This window comes from Delphinapterus leucas, chromosome 3 (assembly GCF_059928025.1).
Source record: "Delphinapterus leucas isolate spDelLeu-1000000601 "Yukka" chromosome 3, BTC_Dleu_Yukka2, whole genome shotgun sequence".
Lineage (NCBI taxonomy): Eukaryota > Metazoa > Chordata > Mammalia > Artiodactyla > Monodontidae > Delphinapterus > Delphinapterus leucas.
The window spans coordinates 74,099,104-74,120,970 of NC_143131.1; the positions used below are offsets into that span (position 1 = coordinate 74,099,104).

At 38.5% G+C, this 21,867-nt stretch overlaps 1 protein-coding gene across 1 annotated transcript in view; it reads left to right on the forward strand.

Moving 5' to 3' along the window:
* ADGRV1 (adhesion G protein-coupled receptor V1) overlaps window positions 1-19,512 on the forward strand; it is a 199,633-nt gene extending 180,121 nt beyond the window's left edge. The window contains exons 61-69 of the mRNA XM_089908569.1: window positions 468-606; window positions 779-964; window positions 1,232-1,464; window positions 3,639-3,787; window positions 5,617-5,818; window positions 6,333-6,552; window positions 8,596-8,835; window positions 10,499-10,648; window positions 19,012-19,512. Of these exons, the coding sequence (XP_089764695.1) occupies window positions 468-606; window positions 779-964; window positions 1,232-1,464; window positions 3,639-3,787; window positions 5,617-5,818; window positions 6,333-6,552; window positions 8,596-8,835; window positions 10,499-10,648; window positions 19,012-19,512 (2,020 nt within the window). The remainder of the gene's footprint in view (window positions 1-467; window positions 607-778; window positions 965-1,231; window positions 1,465-3,638; window positions 3,788-5,616; window positions 5,819-6,332; window positions 6,553-8,595; window positions 8,836-10,498; window positions 10,649-19,011) is intronic.
* Window positions 19,513-21,867: the final 2,355 nt, after the last annotated feature.

The window sequence follows — 21,867 nt, forward strand, 5'->3', positions numbered from 1 at the left end:
GGGTAGTATGATCATAGGCAGTTTTGTTTATCATAAATTTTCTCATGAGGAATGAGATAGCAGTTATCAATAAAGTAGCTGAATTTGTGTCAGAACTTTATCTTTTTGGTAGTTTTTTCATTAGCATTGCATGTGTGAAGTGTTTACTGTTCTTTATTTGTATTTTGTATCTTGTGTAGTAAGTGAAAAGTCCATACATGCTTTTTTTTATTCCTTTAAACCTTCTACTTTTAGTGTTCAGCTTTTCCTAATATTCTTGTCAAGCAGATTTACACAAGCTCAGTATTTTGGGTGTTACTGTCTTGGAATTGAAAGACTTTTTTTGCTTTATAGTTGATAGATAGGGTTATTGAAATTCATAATATTCTTGAAATAATTGAAAATTGTTTATTTTTGAAGGATAGAGCAAATATTTAGGAAAAGCTCTTTTCAATCAAAATGAAATATACATTTGTGTGTTGTTGTAGCCTCGTTCGTGGCCCCGCGATTTCTGGGGAGGTCACAGTGTACTGGAGGATATTCCCTCCTTCCATGGGGGAATTTGCTGAAACTTCAGGAAAACTAACAATGCGAGATGGACAGTCTGCGGCAATTGTAGTGTTACAGGTATCAGTATTACTGATTGCTGTTATGCCCTTTGCTGTGTGTGTGTGTGGTTGGGGGGTGGGGTGGTGGGAGGTGGTCAGTACTACAGAGTTCGTTGTTTTGCTTATATGATAGATATATTTTTTTAAATGTTCAGATTCTACTGCTCATGGCTCTTTCTGTCCTTCTCTAGGCTTTGAATGATGACATTCCTGAGGAAAAGTGTTTCTATGAGTTTCAGCTCACTGGAGTCAGCGACGGGGGGGTATGGCGTGAAGCCAGCAGCACTGCCAACATCACAGTGGTGGCTAGTGACTTTCCCTATGGACGATTCGCCTTTTCACAAGAACAACTTCGGGTGTCAGAGGAAGTGCAAAAGGTGGAGCATGAAATGCTTAAAATCTTAAATATCATTTTTATTTTTTATATCGTGAGTGATCTTTAAAATGTGTTTCTCTGTTCATATTCCAAAGTGTTCACAAACTGATTAATGTGTTCCTGATATCATTTTAACGTAGAATTTATATACTTTGATAAATTTACATGTAACTTCGACATAATCCTGGTAAATAGGATTAGAGACACTCAAAATTAAGTCTTGTCTGGTAGAGTACTCATCCAAAATAAAAAACTGCTTCTTGCATAGGTTAACCTCACAATCATCCGTTCGGGTGGCTCTTTTGGCCCCGTGAGGCTCTGGTTTGAGGCTGTGAGTGGGACAGCCGAGGCCGGCGTGGATTTCATCCCTCCACCAGGGCAGCTCCTCTTTGAAGCGAGGGAGACGGTGAAAAGTGTGCACATTGAAATCCTTGATGACAGCCTTCCTGAAGGCCCTGAGGAATTTTCCCTAGTGATTACAAAGGTGGAACTCCTGGGAAGGTAAAGTAAAAGAGAAAGATAGGAAAAGGGAAACAAAACAGAGAGAAAGGATGAGTGAAAGCTAGGTTGTGCAGGGATTAATACTGAACTGACTATAAAACAGTCTTTCCCTGCTTTGTCTCACATTTATGTGACACTAGACCAGGACAGTGGTGGTAAAGACTGTTAATTATACAGTGTTCGAGAATAAAATGTTTTCCTGAAAATTGAAAGTATGTGTTTCTGTTGTGTGAAGTCACTCTGGGCAGCAGGGGAATCGAACATGGTGTGGGCTTGTAGTAATTTGGTGAGGAAAGAGAGGAGCTGTTCTCTAGGTCAAAGGTCAGCTGGTGGGGCAGATTTTGGTTCCTCCATCTCTGTCTCTACACCAGGGAACAGGCTGGACTGAGAGATTTCTTTCCTTGATGTCTCTGAAGGCTGTACAGTATTGTCTTCTTTGTGATGAATGAGGTAGATGTTTGCCCAATGGCATTTTTAAAGCAGGGGAGAAAATTTTGAGTAAAAGATGGTTGGTAGTTAATGCACCATGTTTTCATTGAAAATCAAGAGTTAACCATATTGAGTCCCTCTCATTCTCTGATTTAGTGCAGCGACTTGATTAACAAGGGTGGGAAACACGTGTTGCATGATGAAATAGATGGAATACCTACAGGTTAAGTGGCTCAAGAAGCACCTCTGTACCTATGGCTTACATACAACCTTCAACTGGAATAATGTTTGCACTTAGATATGTCCTAAAGGAAGTTTACTTGTGCATGCAATGAAAATGCTTTTGCATTTGTGATATTAATGCAATGCTTTAAAGCTTTTTTTAACTAAAATATTTCACTGAATGACTTAGGCAGAGTGTATATCATTCCCCCGGGAAAAATCATTGTGGGCTCACTAACACTTCAACTCTTAAATTTCCCAGGTATGATTCTGTGTCTGACGATGGGAATGAATTTGTACTTATATTAAATGTATTAAAACTTGAGATGGCCACTGACTGTTTTAATTAAGTGAGTGAAGTTTGGTAAATGTAGCTCATTATGTGTGAGATTATATCTGTGTTTTTGACTAAGTGGGGCTTGAGGCATTTGCCCTCGCTGCTGCCCTTTAAAAAAGGCAATTCCTACTTAAGCTGAATTCTGAGGAAACAAGTTTTTCTTCCAGATAAATTTCTAGGCTTCCTTTGATCTGAAAAGGAGAGTAGTATAAACCCAATTTGCCTAGTTGCTAGAAAGTTTACTGGCTTGATATTCAGTTACGGTAAGCAGCTAAACCACGATCCATCTCAGACTACTGATAACGGTTTCTCTTATCATTTAATGTTTTAACCCCCAGTTTTCTAATTTTGTCTTGTATATAATCTAATTAATGAGCGTTCAACCTTTCCAAACTAGGTAGGTTAAAAATACTAGGTAAATAGAATTTGGGAATTGAAGGAAGGACTAAAATGGTTTAGTGCCATCTTTTTTGGTAGCTTCAGGAATTAAAGCAATGTAAAACCCAGGAAGTCAAAACTTTTATTTGATGGGAGTAATAGCAATCTTTAAAAGAGACTTTCTCAGCAGAAATACATTGCTAGACAAGTAAACTACCATCTATATGAAAGAATAGAGGCATTGATTTAATTGATATTCACAGAAACTGGAATATTTTCTTGAATCTTGATGGTTTAGCTTAAAATTTCTTTAGTGGCATGACACTCGTTATATCCTTGAAGTAACTCTCTCTTCCATAAAAAAAATAAATAAATAAAGTAACCCTCTCAACCTAACACTGTAGATCTCTAACCAAGCTGGTTTCCATCTTTGAGTGCACTACAATTTAATGTACATTCCCTTCCGTGACCCATTACTGTAGTATGTGTTCAGCAGTAAATTCCTAGCCCCAGAGGTTCATTTTCCAACTTCTTCCCAATTTCCTAATAGTTTTATTATCTTTTCCTATTGCCTAAGTTTAATAACTTTATATTAGTTTTGGTTTTATGCAGGCGGTGATAATTGGGAACAGCACAGAAATATATTTCAAACATCATTTCAGAAAAGAAAAGTATTTTCGTGTTGGGATCTTTAAAAGGATGAAAAAGCTTAATAGGACTAAATTATAGGAGCTAATAGGACCCTTCTTCAATTCATGCTAAACAATTATACTCAATTTATTTTATTTATTTTTTATGACTCTGAAAGAGGGTATGATTTTACCATCCAAGAAAATGGACTTCAGGTGGATCAACCTCCTGAAATCGGAGACATCTCCATTGTCCGAATCATCATAATGAAAAATGATAACGCAGAGGGAATCATTGAATTTGACCCAAGTTATACTGCCTTTGAAGGTAGGTTCAGTAACGTTACTTATAAATTTACCACCAATTTCTGAATTAGAGTACCTCAGCACGACATTGTCAGTTTGAATTGCTGTATGCAGATTTTCCCGATTTGGGGTGTGTGCATGTGTGTGTGCGTGCATGTGTGTGTACACATGTATACACCTTTGTATGTATTTATATATGCCTTTATATATATTTACATATTTATTTTAAAAATATATTTTGAGTTACCTTTGGGCAGTCTTGAATCTCACTTTTGTATGGCAAAGTGGAATGGTTGGGAATAAGGCATTTAGAGAAATTATGTTTAACTTTAAGATTGTTGAAATGTTTATATTTCAAACACTTATATTTCTGATTTATGTAATGCTTAATTTCCTTTGTGATTAGAAATCAGTGAATATTCACTTCCTAATGAATAATCACCTTTGAAATATTTTACTGGACCGCAGGTGCAGGTAGTATCTGGACTCCTAATCATGCTTTCTTGAAACAGTTTCTAATAGCAGCTTGCCTTATCTTGCCAATTCTCCCCTCTTGTAGAAGCAGAATGCAGAATATATGGTTATATTTCCTCCTGGTAGAAGGAGGTGGCTGCTTTTTCTGATTTTATTCAAAAGCAGAATATGAATATACCTTTCAAAATAAACATGGTATCTTCTTGTTGCAATTAATTTATTGGCTTCATTGCCTCCGTCAAATTCTTTCGTTATCTAGCCATTTTTAAAGTTCATCAGAAATCACTTTAGGAGTTGATTTGTATTGACTTCATGGGTAAAGTCCTGGAAAACATCACCATTTTGTGAACTTCAGTCTACAGCAAGTAAAAAAAGGCTGCATTTTTACACCAGCAGAAAAATGGGACTTGGATCTTTTTTGTTCACTGATTTCTGTTTGATTCACTATCTTTGGGGATATTTGGGACAATGCATTTATAATTACAATGTAAGTTCAGTACTATTTAGCCCTGGCTAGTGTGAACTCTATTAAATGATATTTTAATATACATATGTTAGCATAGCTGAAGAAGAAATAAAATATGAATAGAATTTTTAAGTTGAAATCAAGCACTGAGGAAGCATTTTCAGATTTACAAGTAGATTTCATAGGAACTGAAAATGTAACAGAATCATCTTTATATCTGGAGTTTTCAAACACTCATATGATATAAATAACATACACCTTAGTTTTTATATTACTGATGTTTCAGTTAAATATGCAGAAACAATCCAGAATGGTTTCCTTTTTTTTTTTTTTTTTTTTTTTGTGGTACGCGGGCCTTTCACTGTTGTGGCCTCTCCCTTTGCGGAGCACAGGCTCCGGACGCGCAGGTTCAGCGGCCATGGCTCACGGGCCCAGCCACTCCGCAGCATGTGGGATCTTCCCGGACCGGGGCACGAACCCGTGTCCCCTGCATCGGCAGGCGGACTCTCAACCACTGCGCCACCAGGGAAGCCCCCCAGAATGGTTTCCTTTGAGTACACATATTTTAAGTGTTTTTTGTGCTCATCTAGCATTGTCAAAAAAGCAAGGGTTATTTATGTATATGTGGCACACAGAGAAAGAATGGCTATGCTAATGATTAAATCGATTATTTAAATTCTAACTTACACTGCTCACTATAATTTTCAACTTGTGACATACTATAGTTCTCCTAAAAAAAAATAAGTCATGACATTTTCACTAATTGTTTTTTAAAGCAATAAATGAACTACGGAAAAATTGAGTGCTTATGTTGTACTGTTATATTTAATTGTCATGTTTGATTTGACTTAATCTTATAAAAGTCACTTGCTTTGTCTGGCGTACCAATTAATTTCAAATTCCTGTTACAGTGGAGGAGGACGTAGGGATGATCATGATTCCAGTGGTGAGGCTTCATGGCACTTACGGCCGTGTGACAGCTGATGTCATCTCTCAGAGCTCTTCTGCAGTTCCTGGTGGTGTTGATTATGTACTGCATGGTAGTTCAGTCACCTTTCAGCATGGGCAGAGCTTAAGTTTTATAAATGTTTCCATCATTGATGACGATGAAAGGTAAAACTACTTAGTGATATTGGAAATAACATGGGCATATGTAAAGCATGAGTATTGTGCTCCAGTCCTTACCTATGTTTTGCACTGATAATAGAATTTTAGATTATACTTGTACCCATTGAAAAATGAGTGAGAAACTTTAGGAGGTGCTGAGATAGGGAAAAAGGGATTGGGAGTCCATTGTGATTGTGCCTCACTTTTTCTCAAACAGAAGAAGAAATAATAATTTTTATTCTTCTAGATTTGAAAAGTCTAATCAGAATGTGGAAACATCCTGCAGATCACTTCCTTAATGCATTAAGCAATTAAAAAGAGGGGAAGAAAGTCTAATAACTATCCCAGTTTATGTAATATTGAAGTGATCATTTGTGCTTTTAGCTAAGCACCCTCTTCTTACCACTTGGTGTGTGACTACTGTGCCTTGAATATGTATGACCAATTTTGAAAATGACTATTTGGATTTTAGAAGCATTTTAATATGTTTAGACTCACAGAATTGCTCCTTGCTATGCAGTGAATTTGAGGAGCCCATTGAAATCCTGCTCATTGGAGCTACTGGTGGAGCGGTCCTTGGGCGCCACCTAGTGTGCAGAATCACGATTGCCAAGAGTGACTCTCCCTTTGGTGTAGTAAGATTTCTCAATCAAAGCAAAATTTCTATTCCTAATCCCAATTCTACAATGATTTTACCCTTGATGCTGGAGCGGACTGGAGGACTCTTGGGAGAGATTCAGGTAGAGTTATTCTTCCCATGATTTAAAAAATAATTTGGATTGATAGATATGGTGTTGGATTTTCTTATTCCTCAAATATAGTCATTTATTTATTCACAGTCAGTAATACTTATTAATTACCTAGTAGGTATAAAGCAGCTTCTAAAATCCTTTGAAGTACATAAAAATGCATAAGGCATATAGCTGTCCTCAGGACACTCTTGAGAGAAAGTTAAAAATTAAATGAAGGATTCTGGTAAAAGTCAACAAGTATTTGTAGAGGGCTTTCCATGTACCAGACCCTGAGAACGCACTGGTGAACAAGACAGACTTCATCTCTGTTCTCATAAAGTTTTCAAACAATAAACAAAAAAATGAAAAGAAAATGATCTGATAACACTAAGTTTTTCGCAGGAATGTAAAATCAGGAGACACAATCATAAGTGACCTGCTGGCCACTGTTGATTGGATGGTAAGGGTGTGATATTAAAGCTGAAAGATGATAAGAAAGAAGGTGCTCAAGTAATTGTTAGAGGGATGAGCATTTGGGCAGAGGGATTAGCTAGTGCAGATCTACAAGCTTGGCATGTTTGCGGTATGCAGAGGTCCATGTGGTGGATGGGCTTGGAAATGAAGGGATAACAGCACAAGATAGATCAGAGGGGCCAGTAGGTGTTTGGTCACAGAGAACTTTCTAAGCCAGGTTAAAGATGATGAGTCTAAGTGCAAATAGGTTGCCATTAGAGAGTTTTAAGCAGGGGAATGATGTCGGTGTCACCAGGTTGTCAGCTCACTTATAACTGCTGTGAGGAAAATGGGTTGTCAAGAAGCTGGAGTAGAAGCAGGGAGAGCAGTTAGAAGGCTCTTGCCCTCTATAGCCCAGGGCAGAGCTGACGATGGCTCAGACAAGGGTGGAGATGGAGCTGGCCAGATGGGAATGGGCATCAAGTATGTTTTGGAGAAAAAATTCACTGGGCTTGTAGAGGGGAAGAGAGTAATCAAGGATAACTGCTAGAATTTTAGTTGAGCAACTGGTTAAATTGTAGTGCTGTTTACTGAGATGCCGAAGCTTGGGGGAAAAGCAAGAGTTCTGTTTTGGCCTTGTTGATTTGAGATAGCTACTAGACACCCCAGTGGAGGGGCAGGTAGGCAGAGGGAAGTTCGAGTGTGGGTTGTGGGGAGGTCAGGACTGCACACAGATTCAAAAGATGTTGATACACCTGGAGGCATTTGAAACTCTGTGGCCTAAGGAGTGTAGACAGAGATGTAAGGGGTATAGACCCAAGTGCGGGCTCCCAACATTTAGGGATCTGAGGAGGGAGAGCCAGCCAAAAAGATTGAGAAGTAAAGAAGGAAAACTAGGAAGGTATGTGTTATGTGAGTAACATGTAAGCCAAGGAAGACAGGACACAGTGTTTCAAGAGAAAGAAGCGGTCAGCTGTGTCCAATGCTGATGAAAGATGAAAGAAGCAAAGAGAAGTGCCCAGTTTTCTTTCTTTATGCATATGAAAAGTATACAATTTTAAATTATAGAAACTTAAAAAAATGCATTTGTTGCAATATAAAATTTTTGTTTCTTGTAACAATTTATGAAAATTTCTGTTTCTCTTACACTAGGAATTTAAGTATATTTATTGCTGCACGCCCAGCAGACCTTTCACATGATTTTATAGTCTGATTCAAATAGGTTTTGATGGACAGAAGCTGTGCACTAGCAAGACAGTTTGTACTCATATTTTTAAAGTTCATATTACTCTAATATATGTATTTAGAATATGTACCTTTATGTTTTTGTTATCCTGTGGTGATAACAAATGACTGGGTATTCAGATCTTTCTTTACTTGTTAGACATTGCTATTCATGAAAACAGATATTCTGTAGATACATAGCTTATATTTGCAAATATTGTTTTAAACAACATGAGTTGATAACATAGGAATTTGCTGGAGATACTCTAGAATAATTTTCACGTGTATTATATATATTTTTAATACTACATATCCTGCTAAGTAATTCTTTGTTTAAAGCTGATCGTTTCTATTAAAAAAACAAACACCCCGCAGGTAAACTGGGAGATAGTCGGACCCAATTCTCAGGAAGCCTTACCATCACAGAACAGAGACATCGCTGACCCGGTGAGCGGGTCCTTCTCCTTTGGAGATGGGGAAGGTGGAGTGAGAAGCATCATTCTGATAGTCTATCCTCATGATGACATTGAAGTTGAAAAGACTTTCATTATTAAACTTAAACTTGTGAAAGGAGAAGCTAAATTAGACTCCAGAGCTAAAGATGTTACATTAACAGTAAGTCTGACTTTGTTTTGCCCACAAAATTTTGGATTTAACGATTTATTGGAAAATACATTTACATTTGTTGAGACTCTATGGGCTTATGATGAATTTAAAGTTATAAGACCAAATGAAGTCATAGTAATTCCTGTGGATCAGATGTTCTGGTTCTTATATTAGTTTATTCCATAGCCTCATTATTGATATATATATATATATATATTTTTTTTTTTTTTTGCGGTACGTGGGCCTCTCACTGCTGTGGCCTCTCCCATTGTGGAGCACAGGCTCTGGACGCACAGGCTCAGCAGCCATGGCTCATGGGCCCAGCCACTCCGCGGCATGTGGGATCCTCCCGGACTGGGGCACGAACCTGTGTCCCCTGCATCGGCAGGCGGACTCGCAACCACTGCGCCACCAGGGAAGCCCCAATTGATAATTTTTAAAGGCTTTAAGATAATGAGAAATACTTATTTTACACTTTCTGAGAAAATCTGATGTTTTGGGGATATTTGGCACTTTTAGAGAGGAGGCATTTGTCATATCATACGCATTGCATATCTTTGCCATTAAAGTACATAAAAGTTCACAGATGTCACAAGTCAGATTGTTGGAAGGAAAAATGGTACTTGTACAATTAGGGCAATGATGGTGTGGATCAGATCCGAGTTCAGCATATTTTGCATGAGTCACCCAGTCCATCCGGGAAGAAAGTGCTGGGGACCAAGGTTACTGAAAAAAAGACTGAAAGATGCACCTTTTTTTTAAGTTTGCAAAACACTCATGTCTGGGGTCTGTATCAGTCAGATGTCTCCAGAGAACCAGAACTATTAGGAAATATATATGGAGAAGGAGTTTTTTTTTTTTTTTTTTTTAAGGAATTGGCTCATAGGATCGTGGGGTCTGGCAAGTCCAAAATCCATAAAGCAGGCTGGCAGGCAGGAAGCCCAGGAAAGAACCGAAGTTGCAGTCTTGAGTTTGAATTTTGTGGGGCAGGCCAGCAGGCTGGAAACTCAAACAGGATTCCTAAATTGCAGTCCTGAGGCACAATTCCTTCTTCTCCAGGAAGCCTCAGTGTTTGCTCTTTAAGGTTCAACTGACTGGATGAGGTCCGTTCACATTATTGAGAATAATTTTCTTGACTTCAAGTCAGCTGGTTGTAGATATTAATCATATCTGCAAAATACCTTTACAGCAACATCTAGACTAGTGTTTGACCAAACAGTTGGACACTGTAGCCTAGCCAGGATGACACATTAAATTAACCGTCACAGGGCCTTTGCTTCTCTCCATATTGTATTATATCATAACGAGTAGAAAGAGGTTAGCTAAACTTAACTGGTTAAATGAAGCAAATGAGAGGTGAATAAAGCTAAATTCAGTAATTGAAGTATTATCCTTTGGTGATTCTACAAAGTGTAGTTTTCTGAACACTTATTCCCATTATCCTTGGGGGATAAGAACCTACCTGTTTTGGTAACAATCAGCAAAATAAAGAAGGTTTTTAAAAATCAGGTAGCTAGGTGGATTATATCCAAGTATCGTGATTGTGTTTCTGTCATTTCCTCAGCTTATCTTGTGTATACACAATACATCAGTGTATTGATACATTGCATACCGTAATTTCATCCATAGCTGTTATATACATTTTCACTCTGCTCTCTGTTTCTCTTTCTAGATACAAAAGTTTGGTGATCCAAATGGAGTGGTTCAGTTTGCTCCCGACTCTTTATCTGAGGAGACCTATTTGGAGCCATTAGCTCTGGAAGGGCCCCTGATCATTACTTTCTTTGTCAAAAGAGTCAAGGGCACTCTGGGAGAGATTATGGTATCATTTTTCCTTTGATTTTTAAGTAGAGTAGTAATTTGCCTAACAACTGCGGTTGAGAGGAACAGAGAAACTGCGTGTTCTGGAGAGTTAAAGTTTTAGATATACTGAAGTGACATGAGTTTTCACACACGCTGAGAAGGCTCATTGGAGCACCTTTGGACTCTCTAGCCGGCACCAACCTCTGGCTGTCTTTCTAAATTCAGTTACAATTAAGTTAAAAAGATCTTTCTCATATTTAATGATGAAGAAAATGACTGAACTATTTTGTAATTTTTTGTTTGCTATAATGTGAAGCTTTTCCTACTGAACAGGCCTATCCATGATTTTTATAAATTGCTTAATATAGTCTTAATATATCCTTTTTTTGGATATACCTCTTTAAATGTGTTTATTATTTTAGAAGTTTAGAACATTGTTTGAACTGAGTTAAATGTTTGTGGAATCCTTGAAACATTTCAAGAAAACATGACTTGGAATCACTGCTCTAGACCTATTACTCTCTTAACATAGATCAATATGTGTATATTCTTTAATCGAGATGCTCTTGTAAATCATCAGTATATTCATCGAGCAGATCAAGGTTATCTGTTTGCTAGCAAAACATATTTTGTGAACTCTCTCTATAAACTTACCTCTTTTCCTGTATTGGTGGTTAATTGTTACTTCTTCAGTTGAAACTTTATGGTTTGGAGGTAAAAAAATTCTTAGAAGATAATTTTTTACAGATTTTGGGAGGGGGGAATTCTTAATTTCTGAAACCTTAGATATCCTCTTTCTTTTTTTAAACATTCCATTTTATCTCAAGATTTTTGGTTTTTTTAAAAAATCTTTATTGGAGTATAATTGCTTTACAATGGTGTGTTAGATTCTGCTTTATAACAAAGTGAATCAGCTATACATATACATATATCCCGATATCTCTTCCCTCTTGCGTCTCCCTCCCTCCCAGCCTCCCTACCCAACCCCTCTAGGTGGTGACAAAGCACCGAGCTGATCTCCCTGTGCTATGCGGCTGCTTCCCACTAGCTATCTATTTTACATTATGTAGTGTATATATGTCCATATCACTCTATCACTTTGTCCCAGCTTACACTTCCTGCTCCCCGTGTCCTCGAGTCCATTCTCTTGTAGGTCTGTGTCTTTATTCCTGTCCTGCCCCTAGGTTCTTCATGACCATTTTTTTTTTTTAAGATTCCATATATATGTGTTAGCATATGGTATTTATTTTTCTCTTTCTGACTTACTTCACTCTGTATAACAGACTCTGGGTCCATCCACCTCACTACAAATAACTCAATTTCGTTTCTTTTTATGGGTGAGTAATATTCCATTGTCTATATGTGCCACATCTTCTTTATCCATTCATCTGTTGATGCACACTTAGGTTGCTTCCATGTCCTGGCTGTTGTAAATAGAGCTGCAATGAACATTGTGGTACATGACTCTTTTTGAATTATGGTTTTCTCAGGGTATATGCCCAGTAGTGGGATTGCTGAGTGGTATGGTAGTTCTATTTTTAGTTTTTTAAGGAACCTCCATGCTGTTCTCCATAGTGGCTGTATCAATTTACATTCCCGCCAACAGTGCAAAAGCGTTCCCTTTTCTCCACACCCTCTCCAGCCTTTATTGTTTGTAGATTTTTTGATGATGGCCATTCTGACCGGTGTCAGATGATATCTCATTGTAGTTTTAATTTGCATTTCTCTAATGATTAATGATGTTGAGCATCCTTTCATGTGTTTGTTGGCAATCTGTATATCTTCTTTGGAGAAATGTCTGTTTAGGTCTTCTGCCCATTTTTGGATTGGGTTGTTTGTTTTTTTGATATTGAGCTGCATGAGCTGCTTGTAAATTTTGGAGATTAATCCTTTGTCAGTCGCTTCATTTGCAAATATTTTCTCCCATTCTGAGGGTTGTCTTTTTGTCTTGTTTATGGTTTCCTTTGCTGTGCAAAAGCTTTTAAATTTCATTAGGTCCCATTTGTTTATTTTGTTTTTGTTTCCATTTTTCTAGGAGGTGGGTCAGAAAGGATCTTGCTGTGATTTATGTCATGCAGTGTTCTGCCTATGCTTTCCTCTAAGAGTTTCATAGTGTATGGCCTTACATTTAACTCTTTAATCCATTTTGAGTTTATTTTTGTGTATTGTGCTAGGGAGTGTTCTAAATGCATTCTTTTACATGTAGCCGTCCAGTTTTCCCAGCACCACTTATTGAAGAGGCTGTCTTTTCTCCATTGTATATTCTTGTTTCCTTTATCAAAGATAAGGTGACCATATGTGCATGGGTTTATCTCTGGGCTTTCTATCCTGTTCCATTAATCTGTGTTTCTGTTTTTGTGCCAGTACCATACTGTCTTGATTACTGTAGCTTTGTAATATAGTCTGAAGTCAGGGAGCCTGATTCCTCCAGCTCCGTTTCTCTTTCTCAAGATTGCTTTGGCTATTTGGGGTCTTTTGTGTTTCCATACAAATTGTGAAATTTTTTGTTCTACTTCTGTGTAAAATACCATTGGTAGTTTGATAGGGATTGCATTGAATCTGTAGTTTGCTTTGGGGAATAGAGTCATTTTCACAATGTTGATTCTTCCGATCCAAGAACATGGTATACCTCTCCATCTATTTGTATCATCTTTAATTTCTTTCATCAGTGTCTTATAATTTTCTGCATACAGGTCTTTTGTCTCCTTAGGTAGGTTTATTCCTAGGTATTTTATTCTTTTTGTTGCAATGGTAAATGGGAGTGTTTCCTTAATTTCACTTTCAGATTTTTCATCATTAGTGTATGGGAATGCAAGAGATTTCTGTTCATTAATTTTGTATCCTGCTACTTAACAAATCCATTGATTAGCTCTAGTTGTTTATGGTAGCATATTTAGGATGCTCTATGTATAGTGTCATGTCATCTGCAAACAGTGACAGCTTTACTTCTTCTTTTCCAATTTGGATTCCTTTTAATTCTTTTTCTTCACTGATTGCCGTGGCGAAAACTTCCAAAACAATGTTGAATAATAGTGGTGAGAGTGGGCAACCTTGTCTTGTTCCTGATCAGAGTGGAAATGGTTTCAGTTTTTCACCATTGAAGATGATGTTGGCTGTGGGTTTGTCATATATGGCCTTTATTATGTTGAGGTAAGTTCCCTCTATGCCTACTTTCTGGAGGATTTTTATCATAAATGGGTGTTGAATTTTGTCGAAAGCTTTTTCTGCATCTATTGAGATGATCATATGGTTTTTATCCTTCATTTTATTAATATGGTTTATCACATTGATCAATTTGCGTATATTGAAGAATCCTTGCGTTCCTGGGATAAACCCCACTTGATCATGGTGTATGATCCTTTTAATGTGCTGTTGGATTCTGTTTGCTAGTATTTTGTTGAGGATTTTTGCATCTATGTTCATCAGTGATATTTGCCTGTAGTATTCTTTCTTGGTGATATCTTTGTCTGGTTTTCATATCAGGGTGATGGTGGCCTTGTAGAATGAGTTAGGGAGTGTTCCTCCCTCTGCTATATTTTGGAAGAGTTTGAGAAGGATAGGTGTTAGCTCTTCTCTAAATGTTTGGTAGAATTCACCTGTGAAGCCATTTGGTCCTGTTCTTTTGTTTGTTGGAAGATTTTTAATCACAGTTTCAGTTTCAGTGCTTGTAATTGGTCTGTTTATATTTCTGTTTTTCCTGGTTCAGTCTCGGAAGGTTGTGCTTTTCAAAGAATTTGTCCATTTCTTCCAGGTTGGCCATTTTATTGGCATACAGTTGCTTGTAGTAATCTCTCATGATCCTTTGTATTTCTGCAGTGTCAGTTGTTACTTCTCCTTTTTCATTTCAAATTCTGTTGATTTGAGTCTTCTCCATTTTTTTCTTATTGAGTCTGGGTAATGGTTTATCAATTTTGTTTATCTTCTCAAAGAACCAGCTTTTAGTTTTATTGATGTTTGCTATCGTTTCCTTCATTTCTTTTTCATTTATTTCTGATCTGATCTTTATGATTTCTTTCCTTCTGCTAACTTTGGGGTTTTTTTGTTCTTCTTTCTCTAATTGCTTTAGGTGTAAGGTTAGGTTGTTTATTTGAGATGTTTCTTGTTTCTTAAGATAGGATTGTATTGCTATAAACTTCCCTCTTAGAACTGCTTATGCTGCATCCTGTAGGTTTTGGGTCGTTGTGTTTTCATTGTCATTTGTTTCTAGGTATTTTTTGATTTCCCTTTGATTTCTTCAGTGATCTCTTGGTTATTTAGTAATGTATTGTTTAGCCTCCATGTGTTTGTATTTTTTACAGATTTTTTTCCTGTAACTGATACCTAGTCTCATAGCGTTGTAGTCAGAAAAGATTCTTGATGTGATTTCAATTTTCTTAAATTTAGCAAGGCTTGATTTGTGACCCAAGATATGATCTGTCCTTCAGAATGTTCCATGAGCACTTGAGAAGAAAGTGTATTCTGTTGTTTTTGGATGGAATGTCCTATAAATATAAATTAAGTCCATCTTATTTAAGGTATCATTTAAAGCTTGTGTTTCCTTATTTATTTTCATTTTGGATGATCTGTCTGTTGGTGAAAGTGAGGCATTAAAGTCCCCTACTATGATTGTGTTACTGTCGATTTCCCCTTTTATGGCTGTTAGCATTTGCCTTATGTATTGAGGTGCTCCTATGTTGGGTGCATAAATATTTACAATTGTTATATCTTCTTGGATTGATCCCTTGATCATTATGTAGTGTCCTTCTTTTTCTCTTGTAGTAATCTTTGTTTTAAAGTCTATTTTGTCTGATATGAGAATTACTACTACAGCTTTCTTTTGGTTTCCATTTGCATGGAGTATCTTTTTCCATCCCCTCACTTCCAGTTTGTATGTGTCCCTAGGTCTGAAGTGGGTCTCTTGTAGACAGCATATGTACGGGTCTCATTTTTGTATCCATTCAGCCAATCTATGCCTTTTGGTTGGAGCATTTAATCCATTTACATTCAAGGTGATTGTCAATATGTATGTTCCTATTACCATTTTCTTAATTGTTTTGGGTTTGTTTTTGTGGGTCTTTTCCTTCTCCTGTGTTTCCTGCCTAGAGAAGTTCCTTTGGCGTTTGTTGTAATGATGGTTTGGTGGTGCTGAATTCTCTTAGGTTTTCCTTGTCTGTAAAGGTTTTAATTTCTCCGTCAAATCTGAGTGAGATCTTTGCTGGGTAGAGTAATCTTGGTTGTAGGTTTTTCCCTTTCATCACTTTAAATATGTCCTGCCACTCCCTTCTGGCTTGCAGAGTTTCTGCTGAAAGATCAGCTGTTAACCTTACAGGGATTCCCTTGTTTGTTGTTTTTCCCTGCTGCTTTTAATATTTTTTCTTTGTATTTAATTTTTGATAGTTTGGTTAATATCTGTCTTGGCGTGTTTCTCCTTGGATTTATCCTGTATGGGACTCTCTGTGCCTCCTGGACTTGATTAACTATTTCCTTTCCCATATTAAGGAAGTTTTCAACTGTAGTCTCTTGAAATATTTTCTCAGTTTCTTTCTTTTTCTCTTCTTCTGGGACCCCTATAATTAGGATGTTGGTGCATTTAATGTTGTCCCAGAGGTCTCTGAGACTGTCCTCAGTTCTTTTCATTCTCTTTTCTTTATTCTGCTCTGTGGTAGTTATTTCCACAACTTTATCTTCCAGGTCACGTGTCCATTCTTCTGCCTCAGTTATTCTGCTACTGATTCCTTCTAGAGAATTTTTGATTTCATTTATTGTGTTGTTCATCATTGTTTGTTTGCTCTTTAGTTCTTCTAGGCCCTTGTTAAACATTTCTTGTATTTTCTCCCTTCTATTTCCAAGATTTTGGATCATCTTTACTATCATTATTCTGAATTCTTTTTCAGGTAGACTGCCTATTTCCTCTTCATTTGTTTGGTCTGGTAGGTTTTTTCCTTGCTCCTTCATATGCTTTGTGTTTCTCTGTCTTCTCATTTTGCTTAATTTACTGTGTTTGTGGTCTTTTCACAGGCTGCAGGTTCGTAGTTCCTGTTGTTTTTGGTGTTTGCCCCTGGCTAAGGTTGGTTCAGTGGGTTGTGTAGGCTTCCTGGTGGAGGGGACTAGTGTCTGTTTTCTGGTGGATGAGGCTGGATCTTGTCTTTCTGGTGGGCAGGTCCACATCTGGTGGTGTGTTTTGGGGTGTCTGTGACCTTATTATGATTTTAGGCAGCCTCTCTGCTAATGGGTGGGGTTGTGTTCCTGTCTTGCTAGTTGTTTGGCATAGGGTGTCCAGCACTTTAGTTTGCTGGTTGTTTAGTGGAGCTGGATCTTGGCGTTTAGATGGAGATGTCTGGGAGATTTTCGCCGTTTGATATTACGTGGTGCTGGGAGGTTTCTGGTGGACTAATGTCATGAACTTGGCTCTCCCATCTCAGAGGTACAGCCCTGAAACCTGGCCAGAGCACCAAGACCCTGTCATCCACATGGCTCAGAATAAAAGGGAGAAAAAAAGAAAGAAAAGAATAAAATAAAATAAAGTTATTAAAGTAAAAAATAATTATTAAAAATAAAAAAAATGTTTATCAAGTAATTTTAAAAAAAGGAAGGAAGAAAGAAAGAAAGAGCAACCAAACCAAAAGAAAAATCCACCAATGATAACAAGCACTAACTGTACTAGGAAAAAAAAAAAAAAAATGGACCGACAGAACCCTAGGACAAATGGTAAAAGCAAAGCTATACAGACAAAAATCACACACAGAAGCAACACATACATACTCTCAAAAAGAGAAAAAAGAAAAAATATATATATAGTTGCCCCCAAAGTCCACCTCCTCAATTTGGGATGATTCATTGTCTATTCAGGTATTCCGCAGATGCAGGGTACATCAAGTTGACTGTGGAGATTTAATCCGCTGCTCCTGAGGCTGCTGGGAGAAATTTCCCTTTCTCTTCCTTTGTTCACACAGCTCCTGGGGTTCAGTTTTGGATTTGGCCCCGCCTGAGGGCATCTGTTCTTCGCCCAGACAGGACGGGGTTAAAGGAGCAGCTGATTCTGGGGCTCTGGCTCCCTCAGGCCGGGGGGAGGGAGGGGTACGGGTACGGGGCGAGCCTGTGGCGGCAGAGGCCGGCGTGACGTTGCACCCGCCTGAGGCGCGCAGTGTGTTCTCCCGGGGAATTTGTCCCTGGATCACGGGAGCCTGGCAGTGGTGGGCTGCACAGCCTCCCAGGAGGGGCGGTGTGGAGAGTTACCTGTGCTTGCACACAGGTTTCTTGGTGGCTGCAGCAGCAGCCTTAGCGTCTCATGCCCCTGTCTGGGGTCTACACTGATAGCCGTGGCTCGCACCTGTCCCTGGAGCTCATTTAGGTAGCGCTCTTAATCCCCTTTCCTCGTGCACCAGGAAACAAAGAGGCAAGGAAAAGTCTCTTGCCTCTTAGGCAGGTCCAGGCTTTTTCCCGGACTCTCTCCCGGCTAGCTGTGGTGCACTAACCCCTTCAGGCTGTGTTCACGCAGCCAACCCCAGTCCTCTCCCTGGGATCTGACCTCTGAAGCCCGAGCCTCAGCTCCCAGACCTTGCCTGCCCTGGTGGGTGAGCAGACAAGCCTCTCGGTCTGGTGAGTGCTGGTCGGCCCTGATCCTCTGTGCGGGAATCTCTCCGCTTTGCCCTCCGCACCCCTGTTGCTGCGCTCTCCTCCGCGGCACCGAAGCTTCCCCCTCTGCCACCCGCAGTCTCCGCCTGCGAAGGGGCTTCCTAGTGTGAGGAAACCTTTCCTTCTTCACAGCTCCCTCCCACTGGTGCAGGTCCCGTCCCTATCCTTTTGTCTATGTTTATTCTTTTTTCTTTTGCCCTACCCAGGTATGTGGGGAATTTCTTGCCTTTTGGGAGGTCTGAGGTCTTCTGCCAGCGTTCAGCAGGTGTTCTGTAGGAGTTGTTCTACACGTAGATGTATTTCTGATGTATTTGTGGGGAGGAAGGTGATCTCCACGTCTTACTCTTCCGCCACCTGGAAGCTCCTCCTCGATATTCTCTTTTTATTAAAAACAAACAAAAACAAATTCCAATGTGAATGTCAAATTATCTACTTACTTTTTACCTTCAAATATTGTCTGTGGTTCACTATTGAATGTATTCGTGGTACTGGTATTTTAAAGTTAACTTGTTTATCTTTTCAAATTATGTTATTTTAGAAGCAGGTGAAATGAAATTTTATAATCCTGTCTTGCAAATTGCATACAACAGCCTGAAAGAGTTAAGATACTTTCTAAATTACCTAACTACTTGGAAAGTTTCACTTGGAATATAATGATGCACACTTAATTTTTTTTGTATATAGTAGAGGAAAACTAATTTAAAGGATTTTTGATTCAATATACTGAATTGTATAACTTTGTTGGTTTTTTTTTTCCTTTTATTTTAGGTTTACTGGGAATTAAGCAGTGAGTTTGATATTACTGGAGACTTTCTGTCTACAAAAGGATTTTTCACCATTGCTGATGGAGAAAGTGAGGCCAGCTTTGATGTTAACTTGCTACCAGATGATGTACCTGAGATAGAGGAAGTTTACGTGATTCAGCTTGTTTCTGTAAAGGGAGGAGCAGAACTTGATCCAGAAAAATGCATCACACGGTTCTCTGTTTCTGCAAATGATGACCCACATGGGGTATTTGCCCTGTATTCAGATCACCAGTCAATACTTATTAGGCAGAACCTTAGTAGATTCATCCACATTAATGTAACCCGGCTTGCTGGAACATTTGGAGATGTGACTGTTGGATACCAAATATCATCTGATCCTAAGAAGCAGTCTGTTGTTACTGAAAATGCAGAGAGGCAGCTGGTGGTCAGAGATGGCACCAGATATAAAGTGGACACAGTGCCAGTCAAGAGTCAGGTTTGTAGCATTTCTTTAATTTCCTGATCATTCCAATAAAACTCCTTCAGGAAAGCTCTAGTTAATCTCATGATCAGTTTAAAGTCTTATTCTGATATTTAAATGGAACCATGAAAAATACCTTAGAAACTGCATACTAATTATTGGATAATACATATACTGAAGTATTTTCAGATTATAGTAAATAAGTATATTCTTATTTGGAGATAAAATATTTTTGTCTAGATAGTAGCAGGCACTTATTTAGTACTTCAGAGTTCCAGAAATTGTTCCAAGTGCTACACAAACACACACACACACACACACACACACACACACTCTGGATGCTTGTTGAAGGGAAGATATTTGTAGACTTCCTAGGACAGCAGACTGTTCTGCCGACATACCAGGTGAGAGTGCTAGGAATACATGGATTTTCTGTGGGTCAAATAGATACCTAGCAGTCTTTCTCAGTGTGATCCACAGAAAGTGATTGGAGCAACTGTTTTCATCCCCCAAGAAGATAACTACTATCATTCCATATGCATGGCAGAGAAGCTAATTTATTTCATGCATGAGATAGCTGTGAGGATTAATTATCTCATGGTTGAGAAAGTCTGTACCAGAGGTCACTTTTAGATTATCTCCTGTGGTGGTACCTGGGACATTTTGAAGGATGGTAGTCCTCTTGTCATTTTACTTTGAAAACTTAATGGTATAGTTGATAAAGATACTTAGCTTTCTTAATACCTGTTTGAATTATCTATGGATTTCTTAATATCTGTTTTGAAGCTCTATTATTTTTATGATTTCTGTCTATTTTCAATAAAGAGTAACAAAAGTTTACTAGCTTACCCATATATGAAAGCTTCCTCTTATTTGTTTACTTTAACATCTTTCATTAGTGTATTTAAATTTGCATGGGTTCCTTCTGTCTCTTACATTCCACTATGTGTGGTGTAGACTGCACATAGATTATTATGTGAGTTAGACTTCCCAGGTGACTATTTAGGGCAACATGTGACATGCGCATAAACTGAGGGGACGATTTTTCCAGCGGTCCCTTTCTCCCCTCACACCCTGGGTGTAATGCATTGCTCTTTAAAGTTTGGGATGTTAGTTACAAGTTACATATAGATCTACCTGATCTACCGCCCTGATAAAAGTTAGGACTTTGGACAGGTCCGCCACAGAGAAGGACCTTCAAGTGGGTCTTGGGACAGAATGAGTTTCCATTAGGCTCTGAAAACTAGAAGACTCTTGATGTTGGTTTAACATGAGGACCAGGGAGTGAACAGTTACCTCACCTGGGTAACAACAGGCTTCTCAGATGAAGTACTCACTGATGGTAAGAATCATTGGCACGATAAAGAAACAAGTCTGCGTTTAAAAGAATTTAAGTTAGAATGCAAGATAAGATTATATTCATGGCTGTCATTTATTCAGATATTTATTGAGCACTTGCTATGTGTCAGTCATTGTGAGAAGCACAGCAGCTACAGTGATCACAAAGACATAATCTCTGTTGTCAGGTTGCTCCCTGTCTAGTGCAGGAGAAGGCCCTTGAACAGCCAATTATAAAAGCAAGCAGATAAGCAGTGTTCAAGATGCACACAGGATATTATGGGGCTGTAAACTCCATTTGTGCCCAAAGCCATCAAGAATGATGGGAAATACGTAGAATAGTATTGGTGATGCAGTCCTGGATCAGGGACATGGAAGGGCAAAACAGAAAACCCTCAACTCCTAAAAACCTTCAAGGTCGTTCGCAAATTAGTCTACCCGCTTTTCTTCTGTAGGCAAACCAGCGTTTCTCCAAATCCATCATTACTCCTGTTCAACTTTAATGTTTAATTACTGCACCTTGGGGACCTGCCACACTCCATAAGTCTGTGTGCTGCACGGGCCCATGAACAGAAGAGTTGGGTAGGAAGGCACAAATGCCTAGGAGCTTTGAGCTGACATCTGGCCGTTCATTCTTTAGGAAATAGGGACAAAAAAAATCCTTAGCTGCCCAGCCAGTGAACTGCGTGGGGAAGGGGCACACCCTTCAAGGAGAGGAGGGACTGACTGAAGTCAGGACCATGATTTATTTCTGTTTCCTCAGCACTTGATCTATGCTTCATGTTCAGTGAATGTGATTTTGAAAAGATGAAGGTTGATTGAATGAATAAAACATCTGTTCCCCTCATGTTGCACATTTGAAACCACTATAGTACATATTTTACACATTTCAGAGTGTGTTATGTGTTTTAAGTACATTACATTTAAAAGAAGAACAGACTTCATAGAAATGGTTGTTTGTACATTCAATAAAGACGTACAGAGTTGGTAGTAATATTCCAGGTTATGGGGGCTTATCCATTATCAGTAACAAGGTTTCTGTGGAAAAATGTATTATAT